An 18,870-nucleotide genomic window follows, 5' to 3' on the forward strand; every position below is an offset into this window, starting at 1 on the left:
TCATGATACTAAATTTTAAGTTTAATACAATGAATCGTTTATGTTTTTAAATAAATATTTTTAAGATTTTTTTAAATTGAGACACAAAATTTATTATAAGATCTGATTTTAAATTATTGTATTATATATAAATTCAAAATTTTGAAAACATTCAATATAATGATTTATGTTTTAAATTTATATTCGACCACACCTGACGGGTTATTTATATTGACATTTTTCCACATTAATATATATATATATATATATATCTATATATATTCTAGAAATCAGAGCCAGCAAAAATTCTTATTTACATGCGAGTTCAAAAAATTCAAAATCTTTCATTTGACTTGCTGTCCAATTCAACGTTCAACCCGTGCTCATTAAACTTTAAAGTATACTTCCACGAAGGAAACAATGCGCTCTAGCCTCTATCCCAGCAAAACATGCAACCTCCTTTAGCCACGCGGCGAACCTACGCGTACATTTACACGTGTCGCGATCCTCAACTTCTGAACAGAACCACTTTTTCCTCTTTTTTCGAAGAAACTTCCCTCGCTGCGGTGGACTGACGGTGCGACGTATGACCCAAATCTATCTTCCCAAAATGCCCCTCGTCGTTGTCCGCTATCACTGGTTTTGACACACAACACGTGGCCTCAATCCATAGTCATAAGGAACAAACACGTACCTTCATCAGAGCCGTTGGATGGAGCCGGAAGTTTGACAGAAAACATCGTAGTTTTTCAGTTAATATGGATAGGTAGTAGTTAGCTGTTAATTTTGAAATAAGCATTTTTTGTAGGGGGTGGGAATTTATGGGTTTGATTATTCTACCATATTGTATATTAGGTTGTTTATTTGACAGGTGCATTATATAAAAAAGTCAATATTATAAAGTTTTATTATTATAAAATAGATGGAGTGAACCACATTATCTTACATTGCAATGAGTTGGATGTTGAGTTGAGTTGAGATAGATTAAATTTTTTATAAATAGTAGTGAGTTGAAATAGTGTAGTGAGTTTTGTAGAGCCTACTTAAAATAAGTTTAGATGTGTTTGGATATTAAGATGAGTTTATATATATTTATGAAAAGTTGAAAAAGATTGTAAGTTCTGGGTGTAAAGAAGTGTTGAATTGAAAAAAATTGTGAGTCTACGTGTAAAGTGATTTTGAGTTAGATGAGTTTAGTGATTTGAGAGTTAGATATTTGAATGTTAGACTCAACTTAAAATTAGACTAAATTAAGTTCAAGTCCCAAACGAAGCTTAAATGTATGAAGTCGGTTAAGATATGTTCTAACTTTTTATAAAAAAGTTAAAAAAATAGTAAATCTGAATAATAATTAATTTGAAATAAGTTAGAATGAGCTCAACAACTAAACATACCCAGGTATATTCACGCTATCGTGAAGTATTATTAGAAATTTATAAGCTTTATGTTTATATAAATATTATGTTACTAATAAATTTTCAAAACGTTCACAAACTCTACTTTATTTTTTTCTAATGGGAGGAGGATATTCCCTAAAATAAAAAAGATAAATTCCAACGCAAGGAATAAAATATGGAATTTTTTAGTGGACAAATTAGAAAAACTGAGGTGGAATTGACGTGAAAACCGGAGGGTGTCTCGGTAATTTTGATAAAATGAACTTGGAGAGAGAGAGAGAGAGAGAGAGCCTTATCCATACAGCAACTCGTCCGAACTCACAACCACTTATAAAACCAGATCGGAAGCCCCATTTCCTAGACCTAAAACCAACCCCACCTTCGCAGCGTCAGAGAGAGAGAAGGTCAAAACTCTCTGCGTAAGGGTCGAGTACCTTTCCATGGCGACCAATAAGAGTTACTACGCTCGTCCAAGCTACCGTTTCCTTCCCAATTACCGGGAGCACCACAATCCTCTCATCACTCAGGACTCGGTATTCGAACTGGACGAGTCCAACATCTACGACTCACCCGAGTTCCTCATGCCCTCCCCAGCGGCCTCGCGCCTCTCGAAGAAGCCATCCTCCAAGCCTTCGCGATCCAGTTCTGCCGACCGCTCCGTCGTCGCCTGCACGATCGCGTCCTCGCTTCCGGTGAACATTCCGGACTGGTCGAAGATCCTGAGGGCCGAATACAGAGAGAATCACCGCGAGGAAGGCGTTGACCATGACGACGACGACGACGACGGCGAAGAAGGCGAGGAGTTCGAGAAAGGGGTGAGGGTGCCGCCGCACGAGTTTTTGGCAAGGACGAGGATCGCGTCCTTCTCGGTACACGAAGGGATGGGGAGGACTCTGAAAGGGAGGGATCTCAGTCGGGTCCGAAACGCGATTTGGGAAAAAACTGGCTTCCAAGATTAGAAGTCGCGAAAAAAAAAATATCGGTAAGAAATTGCGGAATTATTATTATTATTATTATTATTATTGGTAATTATGTTTTGTGCTTTTGGAGGAGGTTGTATCCGACGTCGTTTGATGAATCTAATGCGACGAAGAGGAACATTTTTGGACGAAGAGAAATTTAGGGCAGACATTGTATTGGGAAAATGTGTCTGGTTTTCCTTAAAAAGTTTTGCATAAATTAATGAGATGTACCTTCCGCGTGCTGAGTGAGGTAGTTGGTCTTGTTTATCAAGCTTTTAGAAGTTGTAGAAACTGAAGTTGTTGAGGAGGACGGATGTGGTCGTGGAGTGTAATTTTGTGAAGAGAAATTTACATTTTACAGACAAGCATTTTTACAATTTTATTTAATTATCTGTTTCATAATTTATTTTATAAAAAGATCATCCTTTTATGGAAATAAAAATAAAAATGATTGTATCTTTATAATTTTAAATTTGAATAGTAATTTGCGATAATGAAAAGAATGAAAGTGCATAAATTGGCACAATATGTCGGTCAGTCAACCTGCAAGAATGCAACTTATGATCAAACCACTTTTAACCTCCTATTGGACCAATTCAAGTCAAAGTTCAAAGATTCTTATTGGTTAACTGTCTGACATATTTTTATTGTTGTATGAAAATCTTAATAGAAATAAATACATTTTTCCGATCTTTGAATTATTGGGTTTTAGTGGTATGTTTCATCCAATCTATATAATTTTAAACGAGTTCTTCTATTCAACAGGCTTACACCGCATAGTTGTTGAGGAAAAAATAAAAATAAAATAAAATAAAATTAGGTGTATAGTGTATAAGAATTTTTCTTTTGAGATTTCTTGTCATAAAAAAAAAAAAAAAAATTATTTATAAAAACTGATATATTCTAATCTTATATTGTACTATTGTCAAAATAATGTTTAATGACCATTTATCCATTTTAAAAATTAAATTAAACGAGTACTTAAAATATAAAATTTAGAGATACTAAAATGATCTCAAATAATCTATAAACAGTAGTGAAGGATTAATGATGAAATATTAAATAATAAAATATTAAATAATAATAGAATGATCTCAGATCACTCTTTTATCCAAATACAACCTTATTAGTTAAAAAGATATAATGGCTTATTTTTTATAAAGCTTAAAGTGGGGCTTAAAGTGTAAAATCCGAGATGAAAAATGAATTATAACCCGATAAAAAGTAATTCATAAAGTAACTTTAATTATTTAAAGCTTTGCTGGCAGATGGTGAGGGAAGAAAATAAGAAATGCATATCTGTTAAGCTAATCCAATTAAAGGAATACTTGAGGATCAAGTTGCCTCCTTCTCTTTAATTTACTTTTAAAAACGCATATAATTGACTGGCCTTGGATCTTGTGCAACAACATCGAAAGCACCGACATTGGATAAAGACAAATCTTAACTACAAATTTTAAATAGGGTGATTTTATATAGATTTTTTTTATAAAAAAATAATTTTTTTAATACTTTTTCAATGTGTATTTTATTTTATTTATAAAAGTTTGTACAAAACTTGTATGAAAGAAATATTTTACCTACAACAAAAATTTATTAAAATAAATTTATAAATTTAAAAAAAAAATCAACTGGAAGAATTTCAAAAACAATTTTGTCTTCTTTATATTATAAGGAATTATAATTCCAAAGAAAATGATAGTTAGCATCCCATTTGACAACCTATTCAAATTGAATAATTTTTTTTTTGAATTTTTTTCCCAAATTTCTGTATTTTCCTAAATAAAAAAAAATGAATTTTCCTAAATTTACATGTCAAACAGTATGTTTAGATTTTAATAGCAAGGTCCATAATTTATATTAGAAATTTATGAGTTCAAATATTTGATGCCGTGTCAACACCAACGGCAAATTAAATAAACTACTGAAAAGTAAAATTTATAAATTGGAAAGTACGAAACCATTAATGCTGGATCTTGTTGGTTAGACGCTTTAACCACTAAACAAGTCTGTTTAATTCATTAATTATTAAAAATTATAAAAATAAGGGTTCTCTAGTTAGAAAAGAAAAATGTTAGCATGACTCTCAAATTACTTTGAATGGATGGCACATGCTCATTTAAAATTGGTTATCACATGGTAAGCATGTGTCACACTAATTTTTGGTCTTTCGCTAAATTAATATAATTTGAACAGCAAAACCATTATTGCAGTCCCCGAATGAGGATTGCCGCACACCCGATACATGTTTTAGCCATGTCTTAAATGAAACACATCGTTTCATCAAGTGTTTGTATGCCCTATCATATGAAATTAAACTGAGCCAAAAAAATATAAAACAATCAAAAACTTATTATTCTCAATGCTGAGATTGCGAGCTGAAATTATAAGGTGAGAACGATTCCTTACGTGGTCAGAGGCTACCAGTCATGGAGGATAAGATCAGGTCGATGACCAAGGGTGAAGCTCAAACTCGATGATCGAACACGATGCAAGAGGAACACAATGCTTCCCTAAATGGCAAATAGTGGTGGAGGAAGATGACAATGGTTGAGGAGGCTAATAGTGGTGAAGGACACAACCACTGCTACTTCATTGGAGAAGTGATAGTGAGAAGCGATTTTGATGGAAGTTGAATTTTGAGTAGATTTCAAATAAGGCTATTTTTAGATGGAAGATGAAATTTTGTATAGATTTCAGATCAAGGGCATTATTGTAATTCTTCATGTTGACACATAAATAGGATTGCAGGAATACGTAGAAGTACTCTTTATTATAAGATCAAATCGGAGTGGAAATCGAATTTAGAGGTTTATCTTGTTTGTAACCTTTGAGAAAAATGTTGCCACCTCCAAATTAGAACATGCATTGGGCTTTTTTACAATCTATTCCCAAGATACAACACTACTAGTTCTCATTATTCATTTTCAGTGCATACGAAATAAAATTTACAACCCAATACAAAATAGCCCAAAAAATGAAATATGCTTCTATAATTTCTAGAGAATTTTGAAATGTTTAAATTCGTAGGTGGGGTTTTTTATTAAAAAAAAAAAAAAAAACTTATGAAAAGTCACAATTTACAATTCACAAAGAACACATTTAAAACCTTTTTTAATACATCAAATGATGCAATACTACGTGAAGTAGCCCAGCGGTTAACTCACTCTTTTTTTTTTTTTTCTTTTTTTTCAAAAAAAAAAACTCACTCTTTTCCAATTGCTTGGTACCGGTTAGAAATGCAACAGCGCCATTATCGGTGACAATGAGCACATATTATTTCTAAATATGTTTAAAATATTTTAATCGACTAACTCTAAAATCAACATATTTTTAGTTTTTGTTACGATCTCACATCAATTAAGTATGGGATTGGTTGATAGTTTATAAGCCCTTATGCATCATTTTCTTGTAAGCTAATTTTTAAAGATAAATTCTACCTAGTGAGTTCATAACAAATGATATCAGAGCCACCTCACATCTAAGACCATATTGCGACGGTTGCAATTGTGCAGCACACGAGGTGATGTCAGCATGGCAGTATTCGCCTGGAGCTAGGAAAAGACCTAACGCACAGCCAGTCCGTATGAGTGCCAGGACCGCCATGGACGTCCGTTGTAGAGCGTGATAGTTGTTACAATCCCACATCGACTAAATATGAGATTGATTGATGGTTTATAAGCCTCTAGGCACCCTTCCCTTATAAGCTAGTTTTCAAGGATGAGTTCTACCTAATAGGTTCATAACAGTTTTCCACCATTGCATAAAAGAAAAAGAGAGTTACGAGAGATTATAAAATTATTAAATATAGTAGATTTTGTTTTAAAAGATTTATGGATGTAAGCCTTAACGTCGAATTATATAAATCTTAATGCTCCTCTTCTTATTTGTATTTCCAAATCACATAAAGCTTAATAATCCGCTCTTTATTTATATTTTCAGTATTTTATTTATTGTTTAAACAATGAATGAGCATCCAAGCATCGCAATATAGTACATCGTGGTAGAACTATTCATCCGAGTTCTGACTCGGGAATCCAGGTACACCGGACCGGATTAGCCCGGGCCGAAACTCGGATGAGTCTGGGTTTTTAAAACCTGAAAATCCAGGTTCCGAGTTGTACCCAAATTTTTTTTTCAAAGCTTATTTATTATTAATTGGACTTCAAAGATTTTGTCTCCATTTAGAATTTCAAATCATAATCTCAATAGAAAACAATATACATCTCTTTTATTCTTAACAGAAAATTTCATGCTACAAGCCTACAAAGAACTCATATAGAACATGGGTGGCTGAGAATTAAAATCAGTTGATGGCCTTTAAAGGAACAGAGAAAACTCAACTCTCTGAATACAACATAAGCTTATAAACAATTAATTAACTTTTTAACTAAATGCATGTAAAAAAAAAAAAATCAATATTCATCATATAAAATGCATGTGACATACACGATGCAATCCACTACATATTACATTGTTTGAACTAATTTGTTAAAAATATTACAAAACACATACATTGCTTTAATCAAACTCTAATAAACAACAAATTGTATGCAAAAAATCAAAAAAAATTTCATCAATTAGCTCTTCTTCCAACAATCACAGGATAGTGGTTTTGAGTCTTGACAAGCTCTCTTGGCTGAATGGGGATCCTTAAACGTTACCTGATTACAAACATAATTAAATCAGAAATCAAAAGTACAAAAATTAGAAATTAGAAATGTCATACAGGTGCAGAAGTGCAAAGAAAATTGTCTCATGGACAGGCATGAGAGAGGATAATTTCTAGTTCAATACAATTCCATCAAATGGTGTTTGGCCTTTCCACTTATGTTGGAAAAGAATGATTTATCACCCCATTCAGCAACAAAAACCAAGAAGAAAGTGCTAACAATAGTATTGAGAATTTTAATACATGCAGAGTCAAGGAGAAAGGCTGTAAGTGCAGGCCATGAAATTTGCATACATGCTTAACGAACCAATATATTCAGTCAACCTAATGCACTTATACATACTGCCTTACACAAATCAGAAAACTAGTAATAACTTTGCTAATATATGAGTTTGAATTGGTAAATTTATTTTTTCCTGGATCTACATGAATCATTGTGAAATTTCAAGTCAACAATTTAGTCAAGTTGACTTACCATAAAGTCAAATTGATCGATGTCATTTCATTTAAAAAAAACAAGTACTAAAAATAAGTAAAAGAAATATATTGATGCGTGCAGATGATTAATGAAGAAAGCAGTAAGAATTAGTACACATATAAGGATTTGTAGGTTCATTTTCTTCTGCTAGATGCAGCTTTTGAATAAGAAAGAATGCACAAATCTCTTACCTTCCAAAATTTTCCATATTGTTTATGGCTTATTAAACAAGGATGAGCAAAGTATAGACAAGATTTGTATGACCTGAACAAAGAAACAAACTTTAAAATAGAAAGCAGCCCATCTATATCTTTTAATGAAGGTAAGACTCAGAATCACATAAAGAACATGGTCTATCTCTTGGTTTTTTTTTCCAAAAAGAAATATTCAACTTATATTTCCTACTATGTATGTTTTTCTGTGAAGTGAGAGCCAGACACTGAAATAAAAGCTAAAAGGAAGCAAGGGCCATTTACCCACAAAGTCAAACAAAGATCCAAACTACCAAGGGATTATATTGCTTGATTCTCTATTTTTAATGAATCTGTTTGGTTGTTGGGAAAGTTAAAGGAAAAAAACCCAAGTTGATTCATGTTATTTAATTCATGAATTATGCGATTTTTTAGGTTAAGACAAAAAATAAGAAAGATTGGAAAAAAAAACACAAACTCTTTTGGTGGGGTGTTCCTCTGGACATATTTGAAGCTTTTGTCTTAAACATTTGTATGTAACTTATAAGTCATGCCACAAAGGTAATATATGCTTAAAAAAAGCTAGGCATTTCTTGCTTTTGTGGAGATTTTGAAGAGACATTTTATAAATGGGAGAGAGAGAGAGAGAGAGAGAGAGAGAGAGAAAACTTTGTCTAGTTAAAGAGTATAACGCCATATTAGGGCACCCGACCCTCAACAACTTAAAGGTTGATGTGATGGGGGACGCCAATTGGGTGGAAGATGCTGAACCTCGCTGCCCTCCGCCTTCTTGAGGGTTAGCTATGGAGATGGCCAAGCGCCTAAGGAGAATGTTGTCTCTAGTAAGGCTCTTTTCCCTATATCTTTTTGCTTGTGTGGTGTTTGTTGTCCATTTTTCCTGTTATATCTTTTGCTTGTACAGAGTTTAGTTAATCATTTGTTCTTGCACAGAATGTGGATGATTTGGCGTCTTGGATAGTAGATGACAGGGCCCACTTAGAGGAGGAAGTTCATGAATGGCGGAAGTTCTCTTATTTTTCCAAGAAAGAAAACGACCGCCTTAAGGCTGAGAGAGACTATCTACAATGATGCTTAGAGTAGGCGGATGGCTATGCTCACTCCCTAGAGGCAGACCTCAACTCTCTTCGCGAGGAGTCGTGCGGCCTGCGCTCTGAGCTCCACTGTGCCCAGACTCTCCATGCTCGTGATAGTTTTACCTTGCATAAGATGGAGATGGAAAAAGCTGCCACCAGGGTGGAAGTGTTACGCCTGAGGGGGAAGTTGGAATCCTCAGAGTGGGCCCAAGCCGATGCTAAAAGGAAATGCCAGGAGGCGGTTATAGCCCTGGCTTCTTTTGAAGAGAAGCGTGAGAAGGTGGCCAAAGAGTTGTCTAAGAAAAAAGGAGGCGTTCTGGCAGGAGTGCCAACAGAAGGATATGAAGATAGCAGAGCTGCAAGTGGACCTATCACATGTGCAGGCTAGGTATGATATGCATAAAAAAGAGCGCGAAAGGGTGGACGCCCTCCAAGACCAAACTCTGGCGAATGTGATCAAGCTGTTTAAGTAAATGAAATAACTACAGGAGACATGGGAGAAGTTGGAGTCCCAATTGGTCGATGCAAACAATAAGATTGTTCGTTTGCATCCTCAGTTTTCCACTGCCAGGGCTATTTGAGACCGGGCTTTTGGATACGAGTATAGGGTGGGACTAGCTCGACTGCGAGAGCATATATTGGCCAGTCCTCGAACTGTTTTGAGGAATTTAAATTTGAAAGAGTTTGAACCGGATGTTGTCGTAGTCCTGTATGTAGACACCTTGGGGTGCAACGTGATACCTGACGCCTTTCCACATCCCCTGCCGCCAGAATGAGTCTTTTTTTTTTTTTTTTTTTATTAGTGTCAGGCCCCTGTTTTGGGCATTTTGTGATTATTGCCCTCTTTTGGATATTTTATATTCTTTGGACAGATGTTAAGCTCTGAACAATTTTTGGCCCTTGAATTGGCCCTTTTATCTCTGATCTTTGTGTTGGCTCTGGGCACTTGTTCTGCTTTATTGCTCCGTGTAGTTTTATTTTTTGCTCCTTGGGTACTTAGCTTCTATGTGTTTCCTATGCTGGTTTTTAGCCTTTGTCTTCCACGCCCTTTTAACTTGCCTAGCTAACTATTCTGGACAATGGTGGCTAGCCGATGGCTGGCTATGGGGTCTTCTGGCCTCCACACCTGTTGGCTTGCCCCATGAGTTGTACTCGAGCCTTGTGGCTAACTTGTTAGGGGGTCGTGAGGTCTTGTGACCTTGATGCCCTTATTGGTTGTACCGTGAATGTATACTCAACCTTTGGTGGCTAACTGTTGGGTGCACCGCGAGGGTGTACTTGACCTTTGGTGGCTAACCGTTGAGTGGGTCGTAGGGCCTTCTGACCTCCACGCCCTTGTTGGTTGCCCTGCGAGTGTATACTCGTCCTTTGGTTGCTAATTGTTGGGTGCACCACGAGTGTGTACTCGACCTTTGGTGGCTAACCATTGAATGGGTTGTGGGGTCTTTTCAACTCTACACCCTTGTAGTTGCCTCACGAGTGTATACTCAACCTTGGGTGGCTAGCTGTTGGGAGGGTTGTGGGGTCTTCTAACCTTCACATCGATTTTGGATTGCAGTGGGCTGAATGCTTACCCCTTTTTATTGCTTTGAGTCCCATCAACATGTACACTTTGAAAACCAAAATTGTCTTGAAAATAAATGCATAAGAAAATAAATTTTTAAGGGTAAAACCTCTTTAGGTGTTCGGCATTCCATGGGTGATGTAGCTCCCTTCCTTCACTGTCTTTGAGCTAGTATGACCCTGGACAGCTGTTTGCGGCTACTAGTTAGGGCCTTTTCCCACCGTGAGCCGAGCTTCCCTTCATCTTGGGTCGTGACCCCTGTTTCTCTCAAGAGCAGGTCGCCGACCTTGAATGATCTAGGCTTGACCCGCTTGTTGAAATATTACTTGGCTTTTCTCTTGTTGCGAATATTCTAGACTTCTGCCTCCTCTCCTATTTTTTCGAGTAGGTCTAGTTGCTCGTCGAGAGCCTGGTCGTTCTCCGCCTGGTCAAAGTGGTTGGTCCGGTATGTAGGTAGGCCAACTTCTGTGGGGGCAACTGCTTCACTTCCGAATGCCAAAGTGAAAGGTGTCTCCCTTAATGGGGTTTTCACCAAAGTTCTATAGGCCCACAAGACGTCTGGGAGCTCTTATGCCCACTCGCCTTTTTGTTCACTTAGTTTCTTTTTTAAGATCACGAGTAGGGACCTATTCGTTGATTCTACTTGCCCATTTGCTTGAGGGTGCCCGAGCAATGAATATCTTACCTTTATTCCGGGTTCCTAGCACACGCCCTGTAACGCTCCAAATCGAACTACCTCTCGTTATCGAAGATTATAGTGTTGGGGATCCTAAATTTGTACACGACACTTTTTCATAGGAACCTGTTGACGACTTTGGTTGTTATGGCGGCTAGAGCTTCTGCTTCCTCCCATTTCGTAAAGTAATATATTGCTACTATCATGTGTTTTACCCACCCTTTCCTAGCGGGAACGATCCGACGAGTCCACCCCCCACCAGGCAAATGGTTATGGGGAGGTGATGGAGGATAGGCTTTCTAGTGTGCAGTGTGGGACTAGGGCATATGCTTGACACTGAGTACATCTTCTAGCAAACTATTTGGCGTCTTTGAGGGCGTTGGGCCAATAGTACGCTGTCCTTAGGGCTTTCCTTGCCAAGACTTTTCCCCTTGAATGGTTACCACAGGCGCCCTTGTGTATTTTTGCGAGGACCTACTATGCTTCTTCGGGTGAGATACACCTTAGTAAGGGGTTGTGAAACCCTTCTTGTACAAAACGCCACCGATTTTGACAAACCACGCCGCCTTTCTTCTAACTTTCCTAGCCACCTCCTTTCCTTCGGGGAGTTTCCCTGTTTCTAGGTAGTTTGCTATTTTATTGGCCCATTCTAGTGTCCCAGGGCCCACATGTGTTACTGGGATCCCAACGGCTGGTACCTCGATCAACCTCTTATGTACCTCTCATGGTAATTCTATACCATTCTTTGCTGATGTTGCCCTAGCCAACCAATCTGCCACCAAATTGTCCGCCCATGGAACTTTTACTATAGAGAAGTACGCGAACTGGTCACGAAGTGCAAGTACCTGCTCTGCTAGAAGCGAAAGAAAAAAAAATCCAAATTCTCACTCTTTCATATGTGCGGCCGTGACTCCCTTTCTTTCTTTTTCTTTTCTTTGTTTTTTTCCTCACCAACACACAACAACTACTTATAAAACAAAATCCTACCTATTTCAAATTACCAAATGCCACTCAGTGGCTCACATGGAGGGACCCACCCAACAAATCTCCCACTCTCAATTATGTGAGGGGATCCATCAAGCCTGCATTTCTTCTATGTAATTCAAGCTTTTGCATAGGTAGTGGCTTTGTCATCATATATGACCTATTTTCATCAGTATGAATTTTCTCAATCTGTAACAACTTCATTTTTAATAAATCACGAATCCAGTGATACCTCACCTCAATATGCTTGAAGCTTGAATGAAAAGCTGAGTTCTGACTGTCACAATAGAGATTATATTTCTCTTGTTTCTGGCCCATTTTTTATAAGAACTTCTTCATCCATAGGAACTCCTTGCTAGCTTCAGTAATGGCAATATATTCAGTCTCAGTAGTAGACAAAGCAACACATTTATACAGTTGGGATTGTCATGACACATGAACTCACCCTGAATAAGTAATCAAGTACCCTAAAGTAGACTTCTTGGAATCAATGTTACTAGCCATATATGCATCCGCAAAACCATCAAGCATATACTTTCTACTTCCAAAGCACAAACACACCTTGGAAGAACCTTTGAGATATCTGAGAATCCATTTCCCGGCAGCCCAATGTTCTTTGCCAGGATTAGGGAGGAATCGACTAACAACTCCAACAACATGAGCGATATCAAGTCTTGTGCATGCCACGACATACATTAAGCTACCCATAGCTAATGCATAAGGCACATTTCACATATCTTCCTTCTCTTTCTCACTTATAGGACTCTGATTTGAACTTAGTTTCAAATGACTGGCAAGTGAAGAATTAACTGGTTTTGCCATGCACATGTTAAACTTGTCAAATATCTTCTTAATATGAGTCTTGAGATAGCCACAACTTGACATTCTTTCTGTCACGAGAGATCTTCAATCTTCATACCAAAAATTTGTTTTGTGAGTCCTACGTCTTTCACAGCAAAAGATTTACCCAATTCTCTTTTCAATCTATCAATTTTTTTAAAATCAAGACCAACTATCAACATGTCATCCACATATAGCAAGAGAATAATAAGATCATCATTAGAGAATTTATTAACAAATACACAATGATTAGAAGTAGTTTTATTAAACATGTGCTCAATTATAAAGTAATCAAATTTCTTGTACCACTATTGTGACCGACCGCTCCATTTTCTCTCAATTGGTCATGAGTCTTGTCTACGCGTTTTAAATATTGAAACTGTGTTTTTAAATATAACGGGTGATTTTAAAATGAAGCCCAGTGTTTTAAAATCTTCGAAATATTTTAAAAGTCTAAAATTATAAAAATAGTTTTTTTAGTGTTATTGAACCAATCCTAATTTTAAAGTGAGCCTTTTATAATTTGAAACTCCAAAAATAATAAAATTTTTGAAATTCATTTTATTTAAATGATTTTAGTGCTTTAAGAATATTATTGAATATTTTTTATCTTATTTTATGTTAAAAAATCTATTTATTTAGATGTTTTTATTTCTCTTAAAAATATTTAGTAAGCTTCATTATTTATTTTATGATGAAAAATATTATTTTTGGGATTAAGAAATAAAGTTTGATTTTAAATAAAGTTTCATTTCATTTCATTTCTACCTATTTTACTTAGTTTATTTTCATCCCTTTAAGTATTTAAATATCCACTGTTAGATTAAAATTAGGGACTCCTAGATGAAGGGTTAGGATTAAATCCCCAAGAGAAACCTTAGATCCCTTCATTTACTCTCTTCCCTCTCTCTCCCTGATTCCTTTTCTTCCCGACGCCCCCTTCCAATGAAGGAAGCCGCTGCCGTCGCTGCTACCGTCACCGTCACCGTCACCGCCACCGCTACCAACGACACCTCCTTCTCCGTTGCCCAACACCACCTTAACGTGACATTGTAAATTGTGTAAAGTGTCGGGATTATATGTGTGGTTGTGTTATGGTGTTGGACTTTATGGATCAAGGGACGCCATGTTTGAGGTTATGAAGCCATGTGGTTATGTTTATGAATGCGTGGTGTGGGTGTGTAATCGATATGGGCAGAACTAGGTATAGTGATTGTGTTGGTTGTTGTGTGGAGAGTTGATTGGGTTGGATTGCAAGGGAGTGGGTGGTATGTATTTGGGCAGAGTATGTACTTTAAGTGTATAATGAATGGATGGCGTTTGTTGATCTTAATTGGATTATATGTTGATCTTAGAAGATAAAGGGGTGTGACACATGTATGTTGGGTGGATTGTATTGGTATGCTTAGTTGGCTTGTGTTTTGCATTTGGATGTGAGGAATTGGGACTTAGGATTGGTGTTGGATTGGATAATGTACGGGGGAAGGGTATTATTTAAATATTGGTATTGTGATTGCAGTTGGGTCGTATGGTGAAGTGACGTTATGTTGTAAGCTCATGAATAATGGTTGGAGATTAAAGTGAAGCATGGAATCTCACTTTGTTAATTAGAAAATGAAGTTGGGATTTCTAAATTACAATCTAGGCCTAAGATTTATGGCAAGGGTTATACCTCAAGGATTGGATGATGACATGTGTACGTGAAATGAATGGGTATTTGGAATACCTAGATGTGTAAGTTTGTACAAATAGGGATGTCATGAAGAAGCATGAGAGTAAATGGTTAAAGGATAATTTATTTGGACGACGATTAGTCTAAGTGGAGGAAGTCTAAGTCAAGAACCAATGAGAGGTTAAGGTCATATGGAATAAAATGAACTAAGAGTTAGTGATAGTTTTCTTATGCTAGTTTTATACCTAGCATTCTTTAAATGAAAAGGAAGTGACGTGAGGTTGTGAATGCATGTAGGTTGCCATCTAACACGCACATGAACGGACTGGATGAGATGTGCTTAGCATGGAGTCCAGGTAAGTATTACGTTCATACTCTTCTAGAGTTTTCTAAAGATATGAAAATCAAAACGAATGTCTTATAAAATGCTTTTATGAGAAAATATTCTCTTATGAAATGAAATGAATAGAAATGTTTCTTAGAATGAAAATGCTTTATGAATCTATGCAAATGTATTAAGGTTTTAAGTATATGTATGTACTGGCCCTCTTTAGTAGCCCCTTTTTACTCACCCCAAAGAATAGTTATATGCATGAGATTGGATGCTATACGTAGTATGTATTGTATATATGCTCCATGAAATCAATGATGAGGTTTTATGCTTTATGTTACAAAAAAATATTTTATGAAATGAATTGATGAAAAGGAAAGAAATGAATGAAAGGAAAATAAAAGACTGAAAAGAAATGAATGTTTTAATATATGAAACTATGTAATGGCCATGACTGATGAATGAATAATGGTGCCAAAGGACTGTACAGATTGCAATGCCGGGTAAGTAGTACACCCAATGCTACTCCCTGATTGAGGGATTCCCAACCTGCGGTCACGGGCAAAATCAGGTCTAAAAAATCGCTAACCCCAACACATGGGATACAACAGTGTAACGGCCAAAGAAAAGTGATAAGAATAATTGTATGCTTGAAAGGTTTTAGTTTTATGAAGGAAAGTACAAGATGGGAATGTTTTGAGGAAATAAAACCTTTTTTTTTTTTTTTAAGAAAAACCCCACCTTGTAATGTTATAAAGAAAAGAAAACGTTTTATGTAAAGTAAGTATGTGAGTGAGAATGCATGAATGAAAATTATGTTCTTATATTTTTACGGTATGAAGTAATGTTTATTGAGTATTCAACTCATTTTGTTTTTATGTGTGCCCCACCTAGGAATAAAACGAGGATGAAGCATTAGGACAGACATGGCCTAAGGAAAAGGTGACGAAAGCCTAGACCTTTTGTATATTTTATGAAATCCATTTTTTGTAAAATAACTTATTTTTTAGTTTGATGATTTCTGCTGCAAAACTCTCTCCTATATTTATAAATAAAAGTTTTAAATTTTAACTGTAGAATATTTTATATCTTGGGAAGGGAAGAAAAAACTTTTAAAAGGTTCAGTAATTTCTGTCTTGTTTTTCTAAAAATTATTTTCTAAAGTCTCACCATAAGGATGGACGTTATAATTGTCTAGATGCCTGCTTGAGTCTATATAAATTTTTTTTTAGTCAAAACACACAAGATGCTCTTTGCTGTGAACCCTTCTAGTTGCTCCATATATATGTCCTCTTCCAAGTCACCATGGAAAAAGAAGTCTTCACATGAAACTATTTAACTTTTATTAGCAGCCGAACAAAAGACAATTTGGATAGAAGACATTTTTACCGCAGGTGAGAAGATTTTTTCAAAATCAATTCCTTTCTTATGTCTAAACCCCTTCACAACCAATCGTGCCTTGTATCTTAGTTACTGAGTATGTTTTGCTTTTATATTCTTCAATATAAAAGCAAAACATACTTAGTAGCAAAAAATCTAGTTGAAGGTCGATGCTCTCTAATAGATTTTCTTAACTGATTTTCTACATGTGGTTATGAATGAGGTTACTTTCCTATATTGCATATTATTTTTACTTTATCGATCAGGACACCTTATTATATGCTAATTCAATATTTTTCACATTGTTGGGAGGACTGAATTAATAAATATTTAGGTAGGTTTGGATCCGAAACTCATCTCAACTCATTATTACAATTTTTTTAAATTTTAACACAAAATATAATAAACAATTCAACTTTTTCAAATCCTGAAATAATAATAATATTATAATAATATTTTATCATCTCAACTCAACTCAGTTCAATATCCAAACGCAACCTAACTCAAGAATCGAAATATTATAACGGGGACTCACAACATCTTTAACTTGAAGATATACACTTGTGAAGGCCCACAAGAAAACTATCTATTTGTGACTAATTATTTCTAACAAAATAATTATTTTTAACTAAAATAAATTTATTTTCTTCGTAAAAAAAATGATCACAAATACCCGTCGCAACTTCCAATCCATAATCTTTTCCAAAACTACTCATCTTTCGTACCCTCCAAAGGGGATGTCATCGTCAAAAGCCAAAATAGAAATTTATCCAAATGGCCATGCCGGCAGCCGGCCACGTTCAAATCCGCTGTCACGATGCCAGCTGCTGCTAGATCATATCTGATGTTGTTGCCCCCTTAAAGATAATCGTTGAAATCAATCTATTCCATTTCAAATTAATTATTGATGAGATTTATTATTTTTTAATTTTTTATTAAAAAAAATTAAATTCATCTCAATCTATTTTATATATTTAAACAAATATTTCAATCTATTTATATTTAAATACATCTCAAGAAAACTTATAAAATATTATTATTTACAAATGAACTCAAATCATTTGAGATCACTTCAACATCTAAATTATTTTAGGGTGAACCGACTCAAACTTCAACATGAATAATAGAGTTGAGTAATAGAAAAAAAAAAATGGAGGAGAGGGTATTATGATCATGACAACTCAACTTGATCTCCATTCATTAATTAAGAATAATAATAAAACTCGTCAAATTCTTATTATATTTTTTTAAATCAAATATATATTTTTATAAACTAGAATTATAAAAATACTGTTATTTTGTAAAATATATCCACAATTATAAATAGAATAGCAAAATAATTATAAAAAATGTGCCTCTCTGTTGACGTCATAATCATTAGTACGTTTATATATTGTTATTTTTGTAACTCAAGCGGTTTGGTTTGATAAAAGAAATCTTTTGTAAGAGTAATTGTTTATTGATTTAATGGAAGAATTGTTGATTATAAAAAATGAATAAAAAAATAAATCATTAGTACGGAGTAATTACCTGTGATTTTACTCGCACATAGATATTATTTTTGTATGTACAGTATACTTAGATTATACCGGCTTTCTCTTTAATTAAATTGTTATTTACTGATAAAATAAAAACTGCCTGTGATTTTGTCAACTTAACTGGTTTATATATTATATAATGGCCTATCATGATTAAGCCAACTCAACTACTCTATTAAGTAATGAGTTTTGTTAGGTACAAATAAATTTACGTATTAATCTGAGTATTAATATTATTGTATTCATATTTTAAATTTAAATTAATACTGTTTTCAATAAAATTTATTTTTTGATCAATTATATTAAATGGATGCATATAGTAATACGTAGAACTGCTTACAATTAAATTTTTTTTTTAAGTAATTGCACATGACTATGTATCCATGTGATGTGAGGTATCCATTCTTGTAAACAAATAGTTTATGACCTTTTTTATTTATTATTTCCTAATTCTAATTTTTTAATGTTTTAAGTATTTTTGATTTTCTATTAATGTAGTTCATTTAAAAATAATAATTCTATTTTATTTATTTTATAGTTTTTCTATTTTAATTTTATATTTCTCAGAATTTTATGTTGACGTCACATGATAATTCTCCTTTTTAATTTTATTTTTATTTTTTAAAAAATTGACATTTTATGAATGACACATGATCATTTATAATTGGACCCTTCTATAGGGTCCAGGGATGTTTACCGACGTTAAAATAAAATAAAATAAACATGGTGCATTTCGTCAGTGCACATCATCGACCGGTTCACTAAACATTTCCTTTTATAATTTGTTTTGACATGGAGGCATGCGTTACACTAGGGTTTTTTTTTTTTTTTAACTCAACTTTCGAATTCCATTTCATCTAACAGTTTGTTGGCCATCAGCCATTACAAGAGACAAAATGTTTGAGATTACATAATCAATATCAAGCATTTCTCAATCCAATGAGACTGCTTCTTGAGCCAAGTAATGTGCCACTTTATTGCTTCGCTTTTGAAATGTTGAATTTCCCAGTTTGTTTTCTTCAAGGCAGCCTTAGCATCCTCTACCAAGCAACTCAGCATCTCATTGTGATCCTTACCTTGTCTCATAGCATTAACAACCTGACTTGAGTCCC

At 34.8% G+C, this 18,870-nt stretch overlaps 1 protein-coding gene across 1 annotated transcript; it reads left to right on the forward strand.

Annotated features, from left to right (window-relative positions):
* Positions 1-1,633: 1,633 nt before the first annotated feature.
* LOC121240803 lies at positions 1,634-2,724 on the forward strand (the record flags this gene model as incomplete). Its single annotated transcript, XM_041138334.1, has 1 exon — positions 1,634-2,724. A coding segment is annotated over one exon (702 nt), but the record flags the coding sequence as incomplete, so codon positions are not given.
* Between the last annotated feature and the right edge of the window lie 16,146 nt (positions 2,725-18,870).

This window comes from Juglans microcarpa x Juglans regia, chromosome 7S (genome assembly GCF_004785595.1).
Source record: "Juglans microcarpa x Juglans regia isolate MS1-56 chromosome 7S, Jm3101_v1.0, whole genome shotgun sequence".
Taxonomy (NCBI): domain Eukaryota; kingdom Viridiplantae; phylum Streptophyta; class Magnoliopsida; order Fagales; family Juglandaceae; genus Juglans; species Juglans microcarpa x Juglans regia.